The sequence below is a fragment of the Pempheris klunzingeri genome, chromosome 1 (genome assembly GCF_042242105.1).
Source record: "Pempheris klunzingeri isolate RE-2024b chromosome 1, fPemKlu1.hap1, whole genome shotgun sequence".
NCBI classification, from domain to species: domain Eukaryota; kingdom Metazoa; phylum Chordata; class Actinopteri; order Acropomatiformes; family Pempheridae; genus Pempheris; species Pempheris klunzingeri.
In genome coordinates, this window is record NC_092012.1 from 12,709,549 (window position 1) to 12,734,416 (window position 24,868).

The 24,868-nt window shown below is 38.5% G+C and overlaps 2 protein-coding genes across 3 annotated transcripts in view; one reads left to right on the plus strand and one right to left on the minus strand.

Moving 5' to 3' along the window:
• Positions 1-19,649, minus strand: part of kif18a (kinesin family member 18A) — a 30,231-nt gene extending 10,582 nt beyond the window's left edge. For both annotated transcript variants that reach the window (XM_070830763.1, XM_070830755.1), the window contains exons 1-13: positions 19,327-19,649; positions 18,093-18,250; positions 17,581-17,685; positions 16,744-16,854; positions 16,286-16,483; positions 11,449-11,625; positions 11,280-11,354; positions 11,025-11,125; positions 7,554-7,716; positions 6,825-6,989; positions 5,681-5,802; positions 5,262-5,551; positions 2,002-2,058 (exon numbers count right to left, since the gene is read on the minus strand). In XM_070830763.1, coding sequence (XP_070686864.1) covers positions 2,002-2,058; positions 5,262-5,551; positions 5,681-5,802; positions 6,825-6,989; positions 7,554-7,716; positions 11,025-11,125; positions 11,280-11,354; positions 11,449-11,625; positions 16,286-16,483; positions 16,744-16,854; positions 17,581-17,685; positions 18,093-18,250; positions 19,327-19,642 — 2,038 coding nt within the window. In that variant the 5' untranslated portion in view covers positions 19,643-19,649. The remainder of the gene's footprint in view (positions 1-2,001; positions 2,059-5,261; positions 5,552-5,680; positions 5,803-6,824; positions 6,990-7,553; positions 7,717-11,024; positions 11,126-11,279; positions 11,355-11,448; positions 11,626-16,285; positions 16,484-16,743; positions 16,855-17,580; positions 17,686-18,092; positions 18,251-19,326) is intronic.
• A 1,222-nt stretch (positions 19,650-20,871) lies between these two features.
• Positions 20,872-24,868, plus strand: part of mettl15 (methyltransferase 15, mitochondrial 12S rRNA N4-cytidine) — a 51,246-nt gene continuing 47,249 nt past the window's right edge. Inside the window, exons 1-2 of the mRNA XM_070833335.1 lie at positions 20,872-20,907; positions 22,616-22,861. Of these exons, the coding sequence (XP_070689436.1) occupies positions 22,631-22,861 (231 nt within the window). The 5' untranslated portion in view covers positions 20,872-20,907; positions 22,616-22,630. The remainder of the gene's footprint in view (positions 20,908-22,615; positions 22,862-24,868) is intronic.

Consider the following 24,868-nt stretch of genomic DNA (forward strand, 5'->3'; position numbering starts at 1 on the left):
TGCTGCATGAAAAATCACAATGCTATTAATAAATGCACTTGTGGACAAGTTATAATCAACACTAAATCAAATGTGGAATGCAGAAATGTTCCTTCAGTGTGATCACTTTTGTGTGATTCGCTATTTCTAAGCAGTCCACAAAGAGTTAATGCTCTTTCAAAACCCCAACCCTCTCTAAAACCGGTGAAATTTGATTGGCTTTGCAAGCTGCAGGGTGGAGCCATTTCTCATAACATGCTGCAGTGACTACCATTAACAGCTGAGGAAGCAGTAAGGGACTGACAAACAGCATCAGGATAAGATCAGAACAGTTTGTCTGAATGCCAAATAAAAGCCTTGTTTATTAAAACACCTGGTCAGTTTCACTTCTATATAATCTTGGATTTGTCAGTAATTGACCAGTCAGTCAGCAAAGCTGATAATGCTGCACAACATGTATAAAGCTGTACCCATTGTCTTTATATATACACTACTTGCATGTATGAGTGGTGGCTCTAGACTGAAATTAAAATGGACAGGCTGGTTTTCAAGGATGCAAGTGTGAGCCATTGAATGCATAATTGAGGAAGATGCACAGTTGTTATTTTATTAGAGAGTTGAAACTGTGGCTACATGTTCCCAATCATGAGAAAATAGCAATGCAGCGACAGTTATTTAAAGGCTGAATAAGTGGCAATGATCACAGCATGTGGTAAGTCACTATTAAGCTACGGTTCATATGGTGTTACTGCGAGATGGGTTGCAATCAGTCATTCAGCATTACTGCATGTTACTGACATAATATTAACATATGTCTTTTTTTTTTTTTTTTTTTTTAAATCAGGCACATTTCACAATGATACTGTACAGCTGTGCTCACTATTGTTCAAGGTCCACTGCGATTGTTACTTTATACATCTAAAATTAGTAGTTTGAGAATTATTAGATTATCTTTATGCTTTTGATTAATTTGTTGTTACTAACATAAACATTAGTCTTAGTGGTAAAAAGTATAAATTTGTGTTTTTCAAATACCAACTCCATTCAGAGGTTTGCTGTGGGTGTGTCAAATGCTGTATTGATCTGAATAAAATCAAAGTTTGGCCATTTTTCTAAGCTTTTCTGTTAAAATTGTATTACCATGGTAATACAACAAGGGAAAGTGCAGGTGTTGGCACAAAGATGACAAGAGATTTATTGGCAAAGAAAAGTAAAATCAAGTGAAAAAAAACGTTGGACAGACCATACAGAAAAATATTCACAACTAAATGAAAGGAGTTCACTTATTATGAAAGGTTGTAGGGGAATTTAATAGCAGTGATGACAAACTCCCTAGTGCTTTCAAGTCTCATTTCCATTCAAGGAGCTCTGGTCATCTGGCAGGAGTATTTTCTTCAAAAGTTACTTTTCCCACAATATGTTTCAATGAAATATAGGCCACCTGCAGTAAATATCATTACTGCCAATTTGAACTGCAATATTTCACAAAGGTTTTTGTGTTACATTTCCCCAAAGGCTCCGTGTATGGTTTTCCCTCTATAAAACTGGTTGTGAGTATTCACATCATTTCATTATTTAAGTTTTGGCCATGACAGAATGTCTCCACCGCAACTATAAATCAAATTATATGACATGTCTGACTTTTATTGTGTATTTTACTACTCTGAACAAGTCCCTTTAGAGAAACTGCTACAAACCCCACACAACCTGCTACATGTTCAGCAAATAAAGAGCAACATGGTAAAGTGAAAATTTAGGCTAACACAAAACAATTTAACTTTTTTATGGCACGTTAAAACACATCTTTATGATCTGTGTGTTCTGCTTCAGAAGAAAAATAATGCAGCATCATCTCTTATGGTGTGTTTTTGGGGCAAGTGTGAGGGATTGAGTGAAAGGTGGCAAGGGGAGAGCAAATAAGTGAATGATTGAGGGGGAGGGGGGATTAACAGGTATGCAGGGGTTTTAGATTAATGACTACAGTATGTCCGCAAGACGGGGGAGAGAGGAGAGTAGATTTACCTTTTGGTGATGGAGCAGCATTGCACAACAGTGTTCTTTTTGTACGCCCTTCTGCACCTGAAATTTAAAAAAAAGAAAGGAAAAACATCAACACATTAGCTTGAAAAGCTTCTGAAGCCCTTCTGACACAAAAATGTAAAAAATTACCAAGATCACACTTTTTCAAACACTTAAAGGGATATGACTAAAGGAGTATACGTTGTGTAGACTGTACAGACGTTTAAACAGCTGATCTTTTCTTAAGAAAAAGACAATCTGACTGTTGTAAAAGGCTCAAGAAAAATCTAATCTCATATATCAAAGCCCAAGCATGATGCATCGTGCATTGTGGCAGAAATGTGAAGTCAGAGGAACTTTTTATTCATAATGAATTGTCCAAAGACCAAGTCAACCTGGAGTGTTTTGGGTCTTATACAAACATGTAATCATCTTTTAAACGTTAAACTACGATCCAAAAGGGGCTGACATGAATGTCTGTGTTCAGGGGTTGTCAAAAACATCTTTATTTCTGACAATGGATTTAACAAAAAAGAAAAAAAAAAAACCCAACAAAAAACACTTTCATAGAAGTACTCAATTTAATACAATTTAAAACAAGCCAGCAGTGGAGCAGAGGGGCGGGAGCACAGTTTACTGTCTCACAAATGATAAGACACCATCATAGTAATTGAGTATTGCTGGCCAGCTTTGGTTCATGCTCCACTGTCTGTCATGGCTTATATGTCATGAGGGCCTCCTGCTGCTAGGTCAAGCAGAGATGACAGTTAAAAATGAACTGAGCAATCTCATGGGTCCCACAATACACACTAAGCCTTGACCAAGTCCAAACACACTGAACTACCTTACAGGACACTACTGTAATATTGACCTTCCATCCAAGTGTCACATGCATATGCTTGTCTTTAATCTCACATCTTAGGCCTGTCACATTACAGAACCATCAGATAAAAATATTATTGAAAAACAAATTTAAAATCATAGCAAAAATAAACATATTTTTCCAATTCTGGATGCTGTCTGTAAGGGGGTAATGTGAAGTGTTGAAGACACTACAATTAGGCTTAATAATTATTGTCTTCAACAAAAACAGCATGTGCTTAATGGGGTACTGTTCATGTCTGTAGCACTCTGCATCCATCAACGACATGTAACCCCATGACAATTAGCATAATATCCTGACACAGCGAATTATGAAACAGGCATATTAGGTGCAGTTATGCATTAAATAACAGATATGGCTATTTGTGAAAAGAAAAAAAAAAGGTTTAAATAGTAGTCATGAACAAATTTTATCTGCTTTTCAAAATATATTACATAAAATAATACAAAAAAGGTTATGAGGCAATTATCAAATTACGGACTAAAATTTAAGAGAAACTGATTACTTGTAGAGATTATTCAGATTTTTATAGCTCTGGTTTGGTGACTTCTCACATGTCCTGCCTTGCACACGCTACATATGGTCACATTTAACACAAGCTCACTCAGTAAAGTCAAAGCAACCCTGCTGCTGATGTTTGACTGTCAGATTAATATTAGCTAATCTTTGCCAAGTTGCAGTGCATCATGTCTGATGGATGAACTCAACTTCAAGTAAACATACTTAAATAAAAAGTGTTAGAGGGATGAATGACATCAACGGTTTGACATAGATTCATTCACTGCAAAGTCTTGTTCTTTCTCTTTCATACATTGTGGAACGAGGAGGGGTGAGACTGTTGTATGCACTTAATAGAGTAATTATTGGGGCGACCTACCTCCCCATAAAAACACCCTCTACATACATTTCCTCCAACCAGCATTGTTTTTCTTCTGTTGTTATTCAATTGATTGATTTGGGATCTATGGTATAGTCATTATGAGCAATCAGTCTTTACTGCAGTTGATGCATCTGGGGGTTCTTCTATGGAGTCATAGCAGTGCCATAAAAAAAAAAAAAACAAACACAAAAACATCTGTACAAAATAAGAAATAAATGTGAATAAATAAAGACAAAAACGTAAAAAGAATGGAAATATTAAAATAAATGAAACACAGGATAATTATGAGCATTTTCATATATTGAAATGTATTCATTCATCTATTTCCATATATGTATATATATATATATTTTTTTCTGTATATTTTCTTTATTTATTCATTTTTATATAGTACAATTTAGTCTTATACCTTTATTTTTCCTATACTTATCATTCTTATTACTGACAGGCTACTTTTCAATCAACTGGCTTTGGGAGGGCCTTTCTGGCCAGGCTGGGTGGCCACTTCCTCCACATTCAACAGTGGTTAAATAACCATGGTGCGTTCTTTTAATACTGCTGCAGCCAGCTGCCACCTAATAATAAAAAAAGTAAAATTTACCTAAAAGTAAATCACAATGAATAATTAATAAAAAAATATAATAAAATAGATATCCATTAAAGTGCAGCATTTAGAAAATTAACTTGAACTACACTGTACTTTTATTTACATTAGCAGCTTTTAGCTTCACATTTTCAGAAAAATTACCTTGTTCACGTTGTTTGCAGAAAGGGAAGATCTGCCGGCACTGACAACGTAACTAACAACGACTCGCTTCGCACTTCACTCTTTTAACTTTTTTCCATGCACAGTACCAGTGATGTTCCCATACAGGAGATGCCATCTTAAATGGGCGAGCAAGTGCATAGCCAATGGCATACCTGACTGCTGTTGAATAGCGCTGGCATAATGCTAGGAATAAAGAATAAATAAAGGGCTAAACACAAATAAATGACACATAAAAATAAATGTAAAAACAATACAGAGTACTTTATAAGCAAAATATTAATAAATACATATTTGTTAAAATACATAAATAAATATATACAGAAATTACAGAACAACTAAATGTGATAATATATGAAAATGTTTCACATTTTTCTTATATTTGCTTATTTGTCTTAATATTTCCACATTTATTTTCTTCTTTTTATGGCACTCCTAGGACCCCATATTTTGTGGCCATGTGGTTGGTTTTGCCTGTATCATATTAAGTGACACAAAAAAACTTGAGAAATTAGAAATTAGTCTGTTAGTCAGAGGAAACAGGCAAAACATCCTCTTGAGTGTGGTGGGCATTTTCCCACTTTTTTCCACAAGCAACAAAAAATAATATATATGCATAATTTGCCCTACCAAATCTTCTAAGTATTCACTTGTTTTGTAATTTAACCCAAAAAAAGCATCCAAATGTATGTTAAATAAACAAACAATAGGACAATAAGAGTATGATGACTTACTGCAGGGGCTACTCTGGTGGTATAGCAGATGAGAGAAAGACAGGACAGGTGCCAACTCGCTGCAGAGCCCAATGCTTCCCACCTCATTTGTCTCCTGTGATTCCTCTCCAAGCCCTTCACCTTTCAGCTGCTGCCCCACCCCTTCTTGGTCTGCCCAAACCACGCCTCTCTCCCTCAACACAAGGTGCTCTAGTTCATGATGTTCCATCTCATCCGCTGCTGTGACCAGCCCAGCCGCACGCAACGCTGAGTAGTGTCGACTATGAGCTGGCAACAAGATGTTCACCATTCTGAAATACAATGGGAAAATTTTTTTCCAGGAAAAAACGTGGGTTAGACTGAGGTGAAGTGCAGCTCTTTCGGCTGCACTGAGTAACAGTTAATTTAATAAGAAGTGTTTCTGGGTATTGTCAACCTACTTCTGCATGCGCTTGTTCTCCTGATCCTGCAGTGCAGTGAGCTCGACCATCTGCTTGATGTGATGTTTGAGATCGTTTACCTGCAGCCCCAGTCTGTGGCAATGTAGGTCCTTCTCTAACACCTGAACAAGGGGGAGAAGTGAGGTCAGAGTGTGGAAATTATGAAGCAGTAGCCATTCTAACATAACAGCATACTGAATTAGAAAAAACAAAAGGTGGCTGGGGGTCAGGATACTAGAGACAAGATGCAAAGTTCTGTTTTCATCCATGTTTCATCAGAAAAGCTGTCTGCTCAGGGTAAGGGAGGGGAGAGGGGAAAAAAAAAAAAAGATCTCTGACGTAAAGAAACTACGAAACAACAGCAGAGAGAACATTTGACCGGTGGGTGCGTCATAGTTCTGGGTCAGTTCCTGGAAGAAAGGATAAAGAAGAAAAAAATAACATGGCCATGGTTTTAGGTAACTGGCTGCTGTGTGAGGGATGAGTAAAGGGTATTGATTTATTCTCTTCAGTGATCCACGAGTGAGCTGGAGAAATAAAATGAGCACGGTTCTAATTACTGGGAGAACAGATGGGAAGAAAACAAAGACAGTCACGACACCAGTAGAGACACAGCCTACCTTCCAAAATAAACAAACAAAAAACACCAAGCGATGAGTTTTGAAGGATGTAACCCACATTGTAAAGTTTTTCTCTATATGTAGTCATGCTAATTTTTCTTCTTTAACTCAAACTATTTCATCCTGTCTAGAAGTTATGTAATTAGGTATCTAGTTTTAGTTACTGTTCGCCTCCACTGATCTGCTGTCCAAAGCCTGACAAGACCTTGTGAACTCAAATACGGATGTCAGTGCAAAGTGTTGTTGGAATTTGTACAAACATGATTACAAGCATAGTGCTTATACAATTTCTGACAGGTAATCACCAGCACTCACAAAAGAATTTGACAGAACCTCTACATGCAGTTGTTCAATTAAAAAGATAAAGGTTATACTAAACCATGGAGAAATTCTATATTTTTAAGCAGGAAATAAAAATGATGAAATGAAACTTACAGAGTCCACCGTCCACAACAAAAATACACATTTGCCAGTTGATCACTCAGCTCCAGTAAATGTGGAAAGGGTCTGTAAGTTCTATTTACCTCTGAGGTTGGGTCATTCGACTTCAGCAGCTTAATCTCATTCTCAACACGATGAAGCAAGCCATCATTGTCCAGGAAACGTGTTTCTGCCTCCTTCAAACGTTTGCAAATGTGTTGCTGCTGAGTGCGTAAGCTGGCAATCTTCCGCTCGTGCTTACAAGTGGCCTGTTGAAAGCAGCAACAACAAAAGGTCATTTAAGTGATATTATGAATAGTCCACTGTTTGTGCTGGTGTTCCATACTCTTAACTGTGGTCTGAATGATAATAATAATTATAGCTGGAAACAGCAATATGGCAACCGGGCTCCAGTTAAGCAGTATAGATTCATTTAAAATTCTTGACATTTCTTAAGAATTCGGTGTTGGAGGGGAGATTTTTTTTAAATTAAAGTTTTAATATGCAGACAGATGATTTAGTAGAACTCCCATGAAAACTGTTCCCATGCTCTAGTTTGTTTAGGATGGCAGTGGACCAGTCTGCAAAGTTTGGTCCCAAAAATTCCTGAGAATTCACTTCTTATACTTTAAATGGCATTTACGACTGGGCCGACCACTGAGACTCAATTGGCAGAGAAGAGCCAGGAACTGGGGAGCAGTGACCCTGTCCTGTAGTGGCGTAAATGAGAGGCTAAGACAACTATAGAGAACAGAGAAGTGAAATGATGACTCAGCAGCTGTTTTTCTGCGGGGATGATGGAATCTGTGGATAGCAGCGTAAGCATCAGCTACCTTCTCAGTCTTTTCTCTGGCACAGAAATATTGGACCTGCAGGTTGTCCTCCTCACTGTAGCGCTGGCGCAGCTCGTTCTCCTTCAGCTGTCTCTCCAAATCCAGCTGTTCTCTTCTGATTTGGGCCCGGCCTGAGAAGATTTGCTGCAGAGAGTCTGACACCCTAGAGAGAGAGAGAGAGAGAAAAGGAAAGAGGGAGAGAGACATAAATTAATATCAAACTTTGTAGAAATGGTCTTAAAGTAACGCTTGCTATTTAACTTCACGAAATCAAAGAGCAAGTTATTTCAGTCCTGACTGTAACAACTGTAAACGCGGCCACCCTATAAATACATCTAAAAGATATTTGTAATTCTTATGGTTTAGAAATGATGAATTGGATCCTTAAATTGATAACCCAGTGCAAATGTGTAGTCTAATGCAATTGATTACAATAGCCTTGCAATACATTGCGTCTTTGAGAAGCTGTAAGGCTCAGTTTTTGCTGGTACTGTCAGATAGGCATTCATTAAACTCTGTTTTGGAGTATATTATACTAAAGAATGATTTTTTGTCAGGTCCATTCTAAATAAGACATGGATAGCATATTAGAAACACCTTTTAGTATAATGCAATACAGTAAATCATTGTGATGATCACAGGGATTCAAGCTTAGATTAGAAGCTGCTGTGCTACATGTAAGGAGCAAATGCATTTACTGCTGTGCCAAGATATCTTATGTATGTACATAACAAAAGGTCATGAGACATGTACCAGCTTTATCAACACATTTGAGCCAGTTTAAATAGAGCAAACTACTTATAATGATAAGGTAAAAATATACCAATTAATGTCATTAAATGTTTGCATGACCAATATCTTTATTTACCACCACCACCTATTAACAATGATTTTAGTCCTTTACTAAGTTATTTTGTTAACCTTTTAATATAGATTCCACAAGACGTCAGTTCTATTTGAACTGGAAGTCAGAAAGATATTCTCAGCTATATGATATATATATGTATTCCTGGAATAGAGAGTTGAGGTGATATTCGGATTCAATGCAAGTGGCTGTCTGGTTCAGTTAAAGCGAGAGGAGAGACAGGAGAGGCATGCAGGTAAATAAGACTGGAGAGCTGTCGCTGAAATGTGACTGCACTCTTCAATGTAACTCCAGTGACGTAGGAGACGTCGTGGCCTTGCTAGACTGCTGAATTTTTAATAGCGTGAGAAGCGTGCAGCCTCTATTCAGAGCCTCTCACTGTGCGAGTTGTGAATTCTGATGCCAGTGAATGAAATGTGTGGGAGTGAGACTCATTCAGCTTTTCTGTGTCCCCCGCCCCTAACCCAAATACCCTGACAGATGCCACTGTATGCCTTAAAGACGACTACATAAACTGTGGTTGATCTGATTTATGTAAAAGAAATAAATGTGCACAAATCAGTTGAAGTGAAATAAAGTCACTACACAGCCGTCCCTATGAAAAATGAAACCTTGACATTTAAATTAGATATCAGAGATAATGTTGATTAGAGCAGTTTTGTTAAACACTAGTATACCTTCATACACACAGAGGTACCTACTATGTGTTTGTGGCAGATGATGAAAATTAGGTTGCATTTTTTCCATTCCAAAAACAACAATATCAATGCCAGCGGTTTTCAACCCTAAACCTTGGAAATAAAAGCACATCTGTTTTTTAAATCTAAGAAGTAGAATAGTTCCTTCCTATATGCCAGCACTGCTCAGGCATATGTAATGAGTTTGAACTTTCAGACAGATTTAAGGTAAAGAGAGCACCATTCTAGTTTTAATTAACTGCACATCATGTAGCAATATTTTAGTATATGGTTGTTCTTTCCACTGACTACAGTACAGGTCAGGAGTGAATGTGGGAATAAAGTCATAAAAGTATGTATGATAGTATGTAAAATATTGGTGTGCTGTAGAGCTCAAATTCTTATATAGCTGGTGGTATTTAGTTTTATACCAAAAAAATAACACCAAAACATAAAATCACAAAAATATATTCTTTTCTCTCTCTGAACATCCTATAAAACTGTATTAGTTTTTTCATGTAAAAAACAATGTTATAGAGATGATGAGCAGTTTCCTGGAGGTTTTTTCATAGTGGTAACACAAACACAGCAGTAACAAGCAGATCTAGTGTGGGAACTGATTGAGGCTTTTATCAACAATTGAGCAGTATTGGATCATTAACTCTGACACTTTCCAGGTAGGTCAGCTGTCAAAAACACCATCAGTGTATTTTGTTGTGAGTGTGTGTGCATAGCAGCACAAACAAATAAGCAAAAGGCAGCTGGAATTTTTAACTAATGATATCTACACTGACACTGTGTGTTACCGATCAAAGCCTGTAGAACTGCTTTGGGTAAAAAAGAAGTCACTTTGCTCTTATTTTAGCAACATTTCGCTGGTGCACGACACCTTGAAAGTGCTGCTCCAGGTTGAAGCTGCACTTGAACTTTGGGCTTTTGTTTATGTAAAGGGTGAAGACAGACTATCCAAACACTAGCACTGGGTGGCCTGCAGCCAAAGTTTGAAACCACTCCTATAGAAAACAGACTGCATCCATTGGGTTGTGAATGAATTGCTGCTCTGTGCTGCTAAAAATCTGTGGTTCTTGTTGAAGAACCACATGAGTGACATAAAGATTGAGCAAGAGACTGACAGGTTGATTGGTATGTTAGAGGAAGTAACGCAGGTGTCCATACTGTTGGACAGAAAGTATGAGATCACAGATACAAAATGAGTTTTCTTCACAGGGTGCTTAGGTGCCTTAGGGACAGGAATTCAGACATCCACAAGAAGATTAGAATAGAGCCAGTGTTTCTTTATACTGAAAGAAGCCAAACAAGCTGCAGTTCTCTGCGTAAAATTGCCTTGTTGATAGTCAGAGGTGAATGACCAGACTGGTTCAAGCTGATAGAAAAGCAAGATGTACTCAAATAACCACTTGTTACAATCAATATATGCAGAGGAGCATCTCTGATCGCGCAACACGTCGAACCTTGAAGCAATGGGGCTGAAGCAGCGGAAGTCGGCGATGGCCGATGCAATCGTCCATTAGTATGCATGAGTTTATGAGTGAAGAATTACCAAACTAATGTCTATACAAAACATCATGTTCATGCCACTCATTTCATACTATTCCATTAAGCAATATTCATAATATAAATATTGAATCAAATGGGCATATTATCTTGGTGAATCCTGTTGATCCCACTGAGAATCAACACCTTAGACGTGGCATTTTTCAACAGCTTTTAGTAAATCTTGTTTGCTAAATTTAATTAAACTTCATTTTGGAATATTTATTGTACAATATTAATAAACAAATAGATAAAGACACAGCATCATCTGATAATGTGTGTGTTCAAACTACATTGTTTGCACTAAAAGGGTTTATGGCAGCTAAAGAAACAGTCTCAGGATACAATCTGAATCATACTCATGTACATGCTTACCTTTTGAACTCTGCTTGTTTCTGGGAAGAGATCAGGTTGAAAGCTCCAGGCGCCATGTTCTTCTCCTCATATTCTTTTAGTTTCTGCTTCAACTCTAGTATCTTTAGAAATTCAACACAACATTGAGAGAACAGTCAAAAATGAAGCATTGATCATGATGACTGTCGAAATTAGAAATTGTAAGCATTGCAATTATACAGATTTTCTGGATTTTTGTTTGAATTAAGTGTGGTTATGTTAGTTATTTCATATTACCGCTTGCCGTTGTTTCTCACATATCACTGCATATTGGCCAATGTGACTGTCCAGGCTTACAACATTACTCTTCAGCTGAAAGGGGTAGATAAAATAATAATGATTTAAAAAGAATTCATAAAATATGGTCCAACAATCACAGCAATTGTATTACAATTTGAATACTAACCGAAGACTTGATCTCCTTGGCCCTGTTGGCATACTTCAGTGTGTTGTGGATGTCATCATATGACTTGGATGAGGGGCTAATATTGGCAATCATCACCGTTCTGCAGTTGCCTCCCAAGGAGTCTTTAAGTAGCCGTGTTAGCTTGCTGTCCCTGTATGGTACATGACTTTTCTTACACTGAAACAAATACAAAAAGTTAAACATTAGTTCAAGAACATAAAAAGGCCACAATGCACTTCATAATGTCTTTTCAATATAAGTACTATATACCTACTGTGTTTAGAGACCCTTAACCTGAGTAAGCTGGAGTTGTTGGACATGTGGCCTCCTTCAGCCCTTAAACAGGCTGACTGTCCCGTCCATAGAAAGCCTGAATCCACCTCGCTGTCCGACATTCTTGTTATCTTGCTAACGCTAGCTCCTTTAACACTAAGATTTTGATGGTACGATCAAAGCAAGCAAATTGTTCAGTTGTTGGCTACAAAATCCCACACAACAGTTTTAAAGTGCCCTACCACAGTATTTTAGATGTAAATGCCATACAGGGGTGATGATGGACTAATGAAATGTTGTAATATTTGGTGAACAGTCAAGAGAAACTGTGTAAATGTTAAGCCTCAATTGAAACCAACCAAAAAAAAGTAGTAGTTTGGATGCCAGTAACTTTTATTCACGTTTCCTCATTTGAATGGAAATGTGACGGAAATGTCCCCACAAACAAGTGGAAACTGGAAGGTGCGCATGCTCTTTACTTCAACTACCTTCTTAATGAGGGCAGTAACAGTACAAGGTCAAGGATGGATCGATACTGGCTGTCCGTGACCTGACTTAAGGCCTGGAAGCTGTATGCTTTGCCATGTTTAATGTTGTTTTGGTGTTGCATGTTGCACGGCTAAAGCCAGGCTCGTACTACAGGAGTCTGGGCCGATCTATCTCAGATTGAATCTTTCTTACAATCAAGAGAAATCTATCAGGGACATTGGTTGGTAAAGTTCGGCCAAGTTTGTAATGTGAGGGGTTTACAGATCTAATCTTATAATCAGAATTATAGGGTCACCCCTATAATTTCAAATGGGTTTTATATTTAGGATTTAAATACTGGGTGATCATGTCATTACTTTACAAAAATGACCACAATAGCCAATGGAGAGAGAAAAGTCTTCAAGGAGATGCAAGGCTGCCACGCAACAGTAAACATCCTAGCCCTTGAGGCTATATAAAAATGTTGTGTGTTGTGTTGTGTAGTCATGTTTCAGATCTTATAGTGTGTCCATGTTTTATATCAGAGCGATTTGTGCATGATGCAAACCAATGTCAAAATCGATTTAAAATTTTGAAACTCCTGTAGTGTGAGTCTGGCTTAATGTGGTTCTCCATCAGAAACACTAGCAGACCTGATGCAGGAGTTGCCTGTTCGAGCCTGTGGGAATTGACCAATCAGAGTAGACTGGGCTTTCCAGGAGGGTGGCCTTAAAGAGGCACAAGCTAAAAGGTGTGTAAAAGGGTGAAAACAGTACCATGCAGTATGCAAAATATGTGAAAAATACAGTGTTTTTTGAACATTATAGCATGTGAAAATATTCTAGGAGGGCACCCAAATAAAAACATGAACCTGAAAATAAGCAGAATATATCTTCTTTAAATTGTACGCATACAAGCAACTCAGAAATTCTGAAACATTCTGGGGTTTCCTTGAGTTTACACAGAAAACACATAAAATCAAAGTTTGAAAGGATCAAATACACAAGGAATCCACTACTTCTGTCAAACATGACACAATTCACACAAATGCGAAAAGGAGCATTATTGTTGTGGTATGCACAGAGCACAAACCTGAGGTATGCCTTAACATTCATTCTCCATCTGGACACACTCCACAAGAGACTCATAGTCACATTACACTATTTGATGGGGACCAATAAACTGTCGGAAAAACATTCTGTATGGAGTGTTCATTTCAGAGTTAAAACAGGGATCAGCCACCCACAACACTGGTCTGGAGCCTTTTTGCAGCTCGTCTGTGAGAGCAGCTCAGTCTGAACCAATGGCATTAGACAAACTACAGCTGCTTAGGTGAGTCACAATCTCGTGGGCATTTGGATTTCAGAAAGTCACATTAAAGTTTAGTAACAAAGAAGTGTAAAATGATCTCTTTTGGGGTCCACAGCTGTGAATGCATTTCTCCTTGGAAAAACCCTAAAGCCTACATCTGGATTCAAAGACCTTAGTTATAGTTCATGTCAGGTCCAGGGGGTTTCAGAATAGCTGTGCCAATTTGGAAAATCTCCTTTTTAATAAGAGCAGACTTTCAAGGGTGTTCTTTCAGCAAAGTTGTTGTCTAAAAGTCAACGACGGCATTTCATCAAACTCCAGCGTTCGTTTTGATGATTAGTTGGGGAATATGTCACAGATTCAGTGCAACACCACTCCCTGCAACCTTCAGGTAAATGGAAGGACCTGCACTGGTGTGCAGCAACCATGAACAACAAGTGATGGGATCAAAAGCACGCATATTTCATTGTGAAACTGGTACAGGTTTGGGCCTTCAACTAAATCAGTGACTGCTAACTCACCGTGACAACTTCTTGTCTCCATGATTACTTACATTGTCTTTTATTGGACCTTAGCTAGAAGCAGCCTTGGGTACAAGCTGCACAAGCATAAAATAGGGATTTGAAGACAAGTCTTAAATGCTACTTGTTAGCTGAGGTTAACAGCAATTCCCGGGCTGGAGCACACACAGATAATAGGTTTTACTTTTTAATACACACTGACAGATTAGAGAGATTGAAGGGGGCGACAGAGTTTGCTTTGTAACGCTGCTGTAAGGAATGTGGGCATGTCTAAAAATGTTGACAACAGCACATGAGCATTTTCAGCACCATTAAGCAAGATTGGGACTATCAAACAGATCCACTTCGGACATTTTCAATGAGCCGCCTTTTTGTGGGTGGGAAACACTGGCCTTATGTGGACGGAAGGCCAAAAATGGAGAGCGTTGCCAAATGTACTGTATCTATATCGCCCAAAGGCAAATATCTCACAACAAAAAAACTCTGTGCAGCGTAGCAAGAAGACGACATACTGAGCAGCCCAAACAGAAGTAGCAGACATTCTTCTCACTCAAACGAATGCCATGTCTGCCCAGACACAAGTGGGGACATTCTTTCCTGTAAACAATGGACACAACATGAATTCCTTGTCTGCCAACAGTAAATACTAGAGCACCACCAATCATGGGGATAGGGTGGGGAAGGAGTGGGGATTAGTGATGGGCGTTGCAGGTCTAGAGTCCACAACTGCAAAACTCAGAAGGTATAACAGCTGGACAGTGTCCATGAAAGAACACAGTTTTACCCCAAGAATGAAGTAACCTGTTAAAGAAGGATCACATTTCAACATGGCTGCGGTACATTTGCACAGCACTTCCTAAATGCATGTAGCCTGCTTGTGTCTCATCCCTTGAGACTGGTGTGTAAAATGAGAAGACTGCTTGACAGGTTAATGTATGCAACTGGAATGAAATAATACCCAAATACTCAGTTGACTCTCCACTTCCCAGGCTCTCTGTTTCATATGGAGGCTAGTGGTTCATATACCTATAACCATAACCATAACAATCTCAAGTACATGATGCAAAATTTCCATCCATTGCTGATCAAATACAAGCATAAACAATGCTACTAAACAGTTTGCTAGCAGTTTAATGTGTGTGACAAACTGCACATGCACTAAAATTGTGCACTGTATCTGTAGTGCACTGCATTAGTGCACATCTCTGCACAGATCTATATGAAATATTTGTTTTTAAGCATGTTGCTACTTTGATCATGAGAATGACAGCATACTATCACAGCCATTCCTCTTACGATTGTATGTAAGCACAGTGTTAATATCTGTAGCTGGTGATAGAGTGTAGAGCTAATAATTAAACATTTAAACAATAAAATAAAAAATATCACTATGGACTACTAAAAATAAAAAATCCCACTGTATCTTGACTATATATCTGCCAACTGTACTTAACTTGTGTTTTTCTCTTTGTAATTTATTTTGATGTCTGGCTAGTTATACATTTGTTTTTTATCAGTTCAAACTGTTCGATCATGCTAGATTAGACATTATTTGTAGTGCATTGTGTAACTATTATTTCAGAGGTTTAGTAGTAAATAATTATTGTAACTTTATTAGACAATGAATCACAGAGTAGCATTTAATTTGTCACTAAGCTACACGATGCTGCTGTGTGCAGCCGTTTTCGCTTTCGTCTTCTGTGCATCCAAAAGTCAAAATTCTAAGTGTTAGAACAACAAGCACACAACACAGTTTGGATGTTAGCTTTTGTGTGAGCAGATCATTAACTTCAACTTCTAGCTGTCACATCTGACAGACTCCTTCCAGCAAACAGAAAATGTGAAACACTGTTAAATATTAAAGGGAGACCACATTTTCCAGTTTCTCTTTTTCCATGAGTTCTCTATGATAATCAATCCAGTCCAAATATTTAAAGGTTTTCCTGGTATTCCAAAAAATGTTAAGGTTTACTTGGAATGAGTAAACAGCCTGGTACTGGGGCATAATGATCTTGGAAACTGTGAACAGTGTTTGCAACATAGGCAGGTCCTGTAAAATGCCAACACACAGTATATCCCTTGACTTTTACGTGACCACAACACTCATTGGTCCTCATGATTTCCCTTATTTTGAACGATGGGGCCACTTCCCGAAAAGCAATAATTGTACAGTTTGTGTGAGCAGCGCATCCAAAATCTGGGCACCAAATTTTTGCTCGATGTTGAACACTGCTAAGTTGTCAACTAGGCTAATATAAACTCACCTTTGGGTTGGCAAGAACATTGATGACATTTCCTAGGGCAAGGAGTGAGCGATTGATGTTAGCGCCTTCCCGCAAACGTTGCCCTTTAGCATTGGTGGCGCTGGCTCTCTCTGAGCCTGCCAGATCAATCAAGCTCATTTTGGCAACGCAGGCATTAGGATTGAGGCTGGCGGTTTTGTCCTGTTGTCTCAAATAAATCTGAAGAAAAGAATACAAAACTGTCAGCTTCAGACAGTCAAGAGGCAAACTGTCATGCATTGTTAGATGTCTGTACTGCAGAAATTAGTAACTCTCCATTGAAAATTGGGGAGTAGGAACAGTTTACAATTATGCTTTTGTAAAAATGTTTGTATCTTTGTTAAATATTGTCATTTAATGTTGATTTCTTATTCTAAATTATGATGTCATGCTACAGCAAAATTAACCATTTGCATTTCAGTAAGACTGGATTGAAATACCTGAAATACAGCATGTGAGCGGGAAGAGGTGGCATTCATATCAGTGGGGTGCTGTGTCCTGTTGCGATTGCCTGAATCCAAAGCCTCAAGAATGTGCTCTGCAGATTTGGGCTGCATAAAAGGAGGGAAAAAAAAAAACATGGATGGTGAACGACCTAGTAAAAGGCCCAATTTGGAACCACCACAGTGCACTTGCTCTCCACAGCAACAGAACAGTAAGGGGCTCAAGATTAGTATAGTATAGTAGAATAATTTTAATATTTATTTTTATAGACCACTTTCTGGAAAATATCTTTATAAAAGAACTACCATCAGTAATCGGTAGATTTAATTATTTTCTCGGTTAGTTGACAAAGCTTCTAACATGCTGTCATACAGACTGCATTTATTATGTATAACTGATGACATCACAAAGTTTAAATTCAAACTTGTTTTATCCCCATGACGACCTTCATTTATCAAAAGAGAGGGAGCCACTAGGGAGAATTGTTTTCATGTGATGACATTTATATACCCCTGCCATAGATAAGGGTGAACTGTTTTCAGTTTTCACCAACTACCAAGGCAAACCCCCTCCTTCGCTCACTCTTTGGGAAGTACATTTGTAAACGTTAGTGCTTGCAGAGGAGTTCACTTCTTGTCATTTATTCTCGTACAGCCTCTACAGACTTGGAAGATATGATTTTCTAATTAAAAACATTACGCTATATTTGCAAAACCAACTCAGGGAAATCTAAATTAGATTGACTTTAATAAATTGACTCGACACCAAGGATTTACCTTTGATACGCTCTATGATGCTATTGGGGAGTGTGTATGATACATGTAGCTACTGACCTGATGCAGTGTGAGGCCCTGAACAATCACTCCTTTAGAACTGTCCTCTCTGACTGCGAGAGGGCCTGCATTAGCCAACAAGTCTCTGATCTGTTCATTGTAAACCTGTGAACAGAAAACAAAAATACTGCATTGAGCCAAATCCATCAAAACCATCCCAAGACATTGGTCAAGATGAAAAATATATGAGTGGGTTAAAGCTCTGTAAGGGAAAGGAGTTGAAATGAAATGTTTTAAAGTGTTGTTAGAATAGGAAAACATATATAAAGATATAGGAAAACAGGGAGGAAAAATGTCCCATATATAATATTGCCATTAACGCAATGTGTAACTGCTGCAGTGTCTTTAGACAAAAGCTGTGAGGCTTAATTACAAATGAGTATTAAGTATTCTCAGCCTTTAGCCAAAGTCTGAGAATCACTTTGACCAAAAAATTGTATTGTTCTGCACCAATATGAAGAACAAACAGAAAAAAAAAGGAACAGAGAAACAAAAGTGATTCAAATATTCACCTCAAGATATGAGAATGCAACAGCAAACTCTTTGTCCTCCTTGGCATCATCCATGCGTTTGAAGAGCTCCGTCATGGTGCGGTACATGACCCCAGGGTCATTTTGTGAGCCCGACATGGTGTGTGTCTTGCCTGCTCCAGTAGAACCGTACGCAAACACTGGAATTAAATTGCAATTCAAAGACAAATTACTAAAAAATAAGACATGTATACAGTATATAAAGATGTCAAAATTTTAAAACACTGGAAGTGCAGAGTGTTGTGAGCTAGTGACCAGCAAGTAAACTCCGGAGCAAACAGAAAATTAACCAAAAAATAAAAGAAATAAAAATAAAAATAATGAAAACATGGCTGTAAAGTAGTGTGACTTATAAATGCACTTGGACATGCTGGGGTTGAGGAGAGGAGATCAAAAATCCAAATGTTGAAATGTGGTGGCTATAGTCATGGATGGATTTTGGGAGACTTATACCTGTGACATAAATGTTTTTTCAGTAAGATTGACTACATGCAGTCGTTTGTGTGCAGTGAATTGACATGGTTGCGCTGTCTGAGTGATGTACTGAAGTTGCTGTATTCTTGAACTCCTATGGTGCTTAACACATATCTGAAAAAAGCACCACAGGTTAGAAACCTGTGTGGCTTAACAGTGGTTTATTGGCTAAAGTTAATAGAAGCAGTGAAGACTAAAGAGTAGTCACACTACAGCCATAGACATATCCATAGCATCGATGCGACCGCCAATGCAGCCAGCAAAACACATATCCACAGCCATAGCTTCAACCACCACAGCCAGACAAAGCAGCTGGTAACAGCCAGCTGGTATACTTCAGAAAACAAAGAAATAATGAGCAGTAGGTTCATAATATACTATCCCATGATTTCTCCTCTATCTTTCCCCAAACTGGCTGTATAACTGGACTGGACCGACACACTAACACATACTTACACATTACGCAGAATGCAAAAATATTGCATGGGAGGACAAACGGGAAAGAAAAAGGTTTTCGAATTGGTTTACTAATTTTAATTTACGCTAGCTTTAAGGGTATAAATTGCAGGTCAATTAACAAGAGAAAATATATACATAATATAATTTAGATACTGAATATTTAGTTTAAACATCAAAAAATGCAATTGGGATGTGTCAATTGTTCAATGCAAAATGTACCAACATGTTTGTTTTGCAGCCTGGTGCAGCTTTGACACACAGCTTGTATTTATTCATTTGTTACCTGAGCAGTTGAATCCATTCATCAAACCATCCAGCACTCCTTTAGTGGTGTTCTCAAAGATATCAACTTGAGTAGAGTTCTCGTCGAAGACGTGGTCAAAAACAAACTTAAGGTCTTTGTTAGCTCTCTTGTTAACATTTCTGGTTCGTACTCTTTGCGAGCCAAAACATGATGTGTCCACTTCCTTGGGGTCAAATATGAGCATGTGGTTATCAACAACCTGGACCACATTTCGAAAACTTTCACACTTCTCACTGTCGTTGGCTGGCCTCACCCGGACAACCACCTTTACATGGCTGCACACGTCACTTGTCATTGTGGTTCCTCTGCAGTGACTGAAGTGTTGCTGCAAAAAAAGAAAAACATATGAAAATATGCATATTAAATCACAGAAATTGAGAAAGACAAATGAACAGAAAAAAGCAGGTGATGGACTATGTCATGTGACAGACTGAATTTTGCTTTTGGTGCAGATTGTGTTGAGGGCTAAGTAAAGGCCTGCATTATATTACTGTGAGTGATGTATGGGAGCTTGGAGATGCACTTTAATATAATAACTCTGCAACAAATCATGCTCTAATGAAGATTAGAATATATGGCCTTTTTGAAAATGGGTTAAAGATGTACTGCTTTAATCTAAATGATTTTGGCATAAGGCTGCACCCAAACAATAGGTGAAAAATGGATTTGAATACTTTTTGAATGCACTGAAACTGAGGCTGGCATGTGATAAAAACCATTATGAAAAAACTCATCTTTGTAAAATGATGAACTGGTGATAACCAGGAATACCTGGTTACAATAAACTAGCAACTCAGTGAATACACATGCAAAATGATTCGGATGATACTTGTGATCTGGTGTGCAATGTACTCACATGCTCTATTGCTACAAATAACAAGGGAACTAAAGCAGGGATGTTCTTTTACCTAGGGGCAGTTTCTCTCTTGTTAAAATCCCAAAAAATAACGTGAAATCAACAGGTACGTTTCAACAATGAACCTTAATAACGGTTTAATAGATTCAGATGTTGTCTGACAGTTAATGCCTCACTAGCAAAAGTCACAAAAGGACACATAATGTTTGTACTCTCACTATTACCTGTTATTTAACATAAATAGCATTAAGATATATATTTGGATTCAAGCACACGTTGCAACAAGGCTTTTAAAAGGCGAGACGACTGAACACGAAGACAACACTGCCAAGCTAACGCCTGTTAGCTAACGTTAGCTCTCCCTCAGCTTCCAACTGGTAAGTTAGCTAACGCGTTGTTATTCTCTTTAAACTGAAAACACTGTGAGCGGTTATGTCTTACCTTATGTCAGCAGAGGCTATCCTTCATTTCATCCCCACGGTAGCGTTTCCTGGTGAGACACAGGTAGTCCTTTTTAGAAGAATTAAAGTCACCGGCGAGGCTTAGACGGCCATAGCTAGCACGACAAGCGCCAATATTTTCAAAAACAAGCCCTCTTCCTCGGTCGCAGCAGATTGGATGTGAGTGTGCCGTCGCTGGGCGGACCGGAGTGACGCGGCGGACATGCTGCTGCTGAAGGTGGGGCTACTCTCTGCGTTACTACGGTAAGCTACAGTTAACTTCCTGGGGTGTAAGGACACCACGATTCACCTTGGCTAAACATGTTTAAAAGTGACTGGTTGTGCTGTAGCGTCCCTGTCCGTGTGTCCGCTGACTAGTCGGGTTTAGCTAGTTATGCGCGGTCACCCAACATGGTGGCATGGCAACCATATCTATGGCTTCTCTGTGGCGTCAGGTATAAAATGCCCCACAGTGTTACAGCCACCACACACACACACGTGTTAGAGAGCAATGAATGATGTAGTAAAAACGCTTCAAAGCACGTCTTCTCGATGACAGCCGATAAAAAGATATGGCTAAGCTAAACGGGTTTGTTCAATTGAGTGTGTGCCTGTGTTAACTAAATTAGCTCCACGCTTGTGGGATTGATTCACATCCACTGTAGCACATTTTTTCCATGCTAGCTCTGGTGTTTTCTTTAACAGGTTATATAGCTAAAACTGTGCTTTTGAATGGTACTCCAAAAATAGCAACCTACCACTGATTAGCTAATGGGCTACCAACGACCCAGCACTGTAAAGGTATGTTATTGTAACGTGTTACTCGCTCCTAGCTACATGGCTAGCCGCTAAGTAGCTAATAATAATAAGAGACAGGGGCCCCAGAAAAATACCTCCCCCTTAAATTGAATAATGACCCATTATCCTATCCCTACAATCATTCCCCATCTCTCACCCGCCTTATGGTACTGGGATGAGCTGTTTATTATGAGACAAAGTCACTTTTATGTTGTATTCTACACAGATAGAAATGATAACAATGATTCATAACTTTAAGTGATAATAAATGTATAGTATCCTTAAAACATCCCACCATGCCACTGCTTCTCTGGTAAATGATAGCTTACCTTACCTGCAAGATGTAATATTTTGATCTGTATCTAGATGCACGCAATAGTAATTCATTTAAAATGTGTATAAAAAGTTGATTTTGTAGGTATAGCAGCTATGGCCTGCAATCTGACAGCAATTATGCACTGTCACTCAATATTTTTATTGCCACCTCTTCAAATACTGTGTAATTCTTAGCTGCCACTGAACATTTGCAGTGCCTTCACCGATACCATATGCACACTTGTTGAATTCCTTCATCTCCTGCACATATTTCCATCTTATTAGAGGCACACATCACTAACCGAGCTCTAATTTTCAATACATCTTGTTGCCAGGAAACACCTTAATACCTTTTTAACCATGTGGCTCACTCAGGTGCCTGATGCGGGCAGTATTGTTCACGTAGCCTGCCAAATTGTTGAACTGGTCAGCTGAGGATGTACTTAGTCTTATTGTGGGTGGGATGGTGATGAAGTGTACGTACCACCAATGTGTGCTGTTGGAAGAGTTCAGCCTTCAGAGGGATTTTAACCTGAAATGTTAAAACTGTGTGATGTCTTTTTGTTTTGATTGGACACCCCTGATTGGAGACCAGCTGCTTTTGTCAATTAACACTTATGATGTAGACTTAATAATCTTGATCCAATGTATTTATTTGTGCTGTACATAGTTGTTACAAAGCATTGCTGTATCTAACCACTTGATGTACAATCCGGATATACTAGCCCATAACTCCATTTTACAAAAAAATATTCCCCTATATTCAACAGTATTACAAACCCTGTTCTACTTATTTGGCTTAAACATTTTCTTTTTCTACTTATATCACCACACACCTTTGTCCTTATTTTCTCCATAGATTATTACAAGGACCATGATTTTCCAAATGGTTTTGCGCTCCAACCCAATGTTACGGAAAACAAATTTGGCTGTATGGAGAGCATGGAGGTCATGGAAGTTAAGCCTGCACTCTTCTACAGTTTGCACATCCTCTGGTCCTGGTCCCCTGGACAGATCTGAAGAATTGTCATCAATCAAAAAGCTTCCTCACACGCCTGTCATGCTTAAGGAGGTGCTTCATTATTTAGACATCCAACCAGGTCAGGTATGTTTGCATCTTCACTATTCGTACAAGAATTTTTGATGTGCATAAGAAGCCAGTGTCTGTTGTTCTATATGTTGTAATATGACAAAGATTCATTCAGACCAAATGAGTGCTGTATGAACATAAAGCAATGGTGTAATTGTACTTTGTTGTTGTTACTATTATTACCAATATAATGCATCCATTCATTAATATATTTCCACACTAAAAAGCTCCTGGAATGTGTTTAGACTGCAGATCTGCAGATCTGATGTGTGGCTAAATTAAATCTGTAGGACTGACTGCCCTCACTGATATTGGCAAGTGATTATGTTGTATTTGTACTTTCAGGCATTGCTATCTGGTTTGCCCTGGCTCCTGTGTCAATGGCACAGTCATGTAAACTCATACAGAGAGGTTTTTCATATATTATGTCCCTCTAATGTGTGTTAGAGCATTTGATACCCATAATACAGTCTTAAAAATGAGCTTCACAAAGATATGATTTATTGTAGAGCATTTGTATTTTTTTTTTTAATACACTAATTGAATTCAATTGGATAGAAACATTAAATAACACCAGTGTTAAGAAATACTTTTCCAAATGTGTGCATCACAACACCTCAATAGTATCTCATTGCAATCTGAAGATAACTATTAGAAATGACCTCTTTACTGGTAATTATTCTCTTTATCGAGATGTTCGTTGCCAAGGTAAAAATTCTGTTCATACACTATAACGGCTTGTTGTTATAAAAGCACACATGAATCGGACAGGGTGCCAGCAGCTTGGCTTTCACTTAATGTATGTACTACCAGGACAGATGGGCATGAGTCAAAAGCCTTCTGGTGTGGCAGGCAGCATTGGAGGGGAAGTGATGCCCCCCCTATATAATGCATGGTCAAGGCAGGTGGGGGCCATGGGTCAACAACTTAGTCAGGAATTGCGCCACTGTAAGGCTGTTGGCAGGACACAGGGTGCTGCGTCGCTCCTGCCTGAACTTTAACACCTCTAAACTCCTCCGCTGCCCGCCCATTTGCCAACTGTCCCAAGACAGCTTGCCAATCAGATGCTATTAAAAACAGTTTGATAGATTTTGTTTTTTTGTACAGTACATGCTGTAGACACTTAGTGTGATGTTCTGTGGAAATGGTGTATAACATTCAGAAGTCATGCTTTAAATGTTGCTTCGCTGCAGATGTCAGTTAATTCATTTAGTCATTCATGTGATGACACGTATATGATGTTGCAGTTTCACTTGTTCTATAACCACAAAAACATTACAACGTTGTTAGGGTGCTGACACATATTACACACACATATAGATGAATTAAAACTCTGTAGTCACTGCCACATGCTCTGTCAGTTTCAGTCAGGCAATTAGAAATCTAAATTCTGTCATTGCTCTCTGACAGAGCTGCCATTTATGCAGTCAAATTTGTGGTGGGTAAGTGATGGTGTCACAAACAGATCAGTTTCTGTGAGGAGGAAAGCCCACCCTTAATATCAGATAAATGTTGACTGAAATCACTGAGGGCAGCGAGATTAATAATTTGAATGGCTATTAAAATAATCACCAAAATGTAATTGCTCTTGTCAGTTGAAGCAGAGTATGTATGAATGGAGTATTTAGCAATGATGGGTGTCAGAGCAAATACTGCAGTTAAACCAAAGTGTGTAAATGGAGCCTTTCAGTGCCCTGCTGCCTCCCACACAGGACGTCTGGCTGTAAATGTGTATGCAGGTAGCTAATTTGCACTGGTGGCCTACACTATAGTTTCACAGTTTTACAAATGGCCATTGTTCTTGCTGGGTTTGGATTGATAGTTTGTCATATTAAAGCATACAGTCACCTAACAAACAAGTACGCAGCTCCCCACTAATTGACGTCAAGTGCCCATGCCATTGCTTTTCGTTCTTGGTTTGGTGTGTTTTTTTATGAAGCAGCATACTGGAGCAGGACTTAAGGTGGGGAGTGATTTTTTTTTTTTAGCCACACCACATGGGGTATGGTGAGGATGGTAATA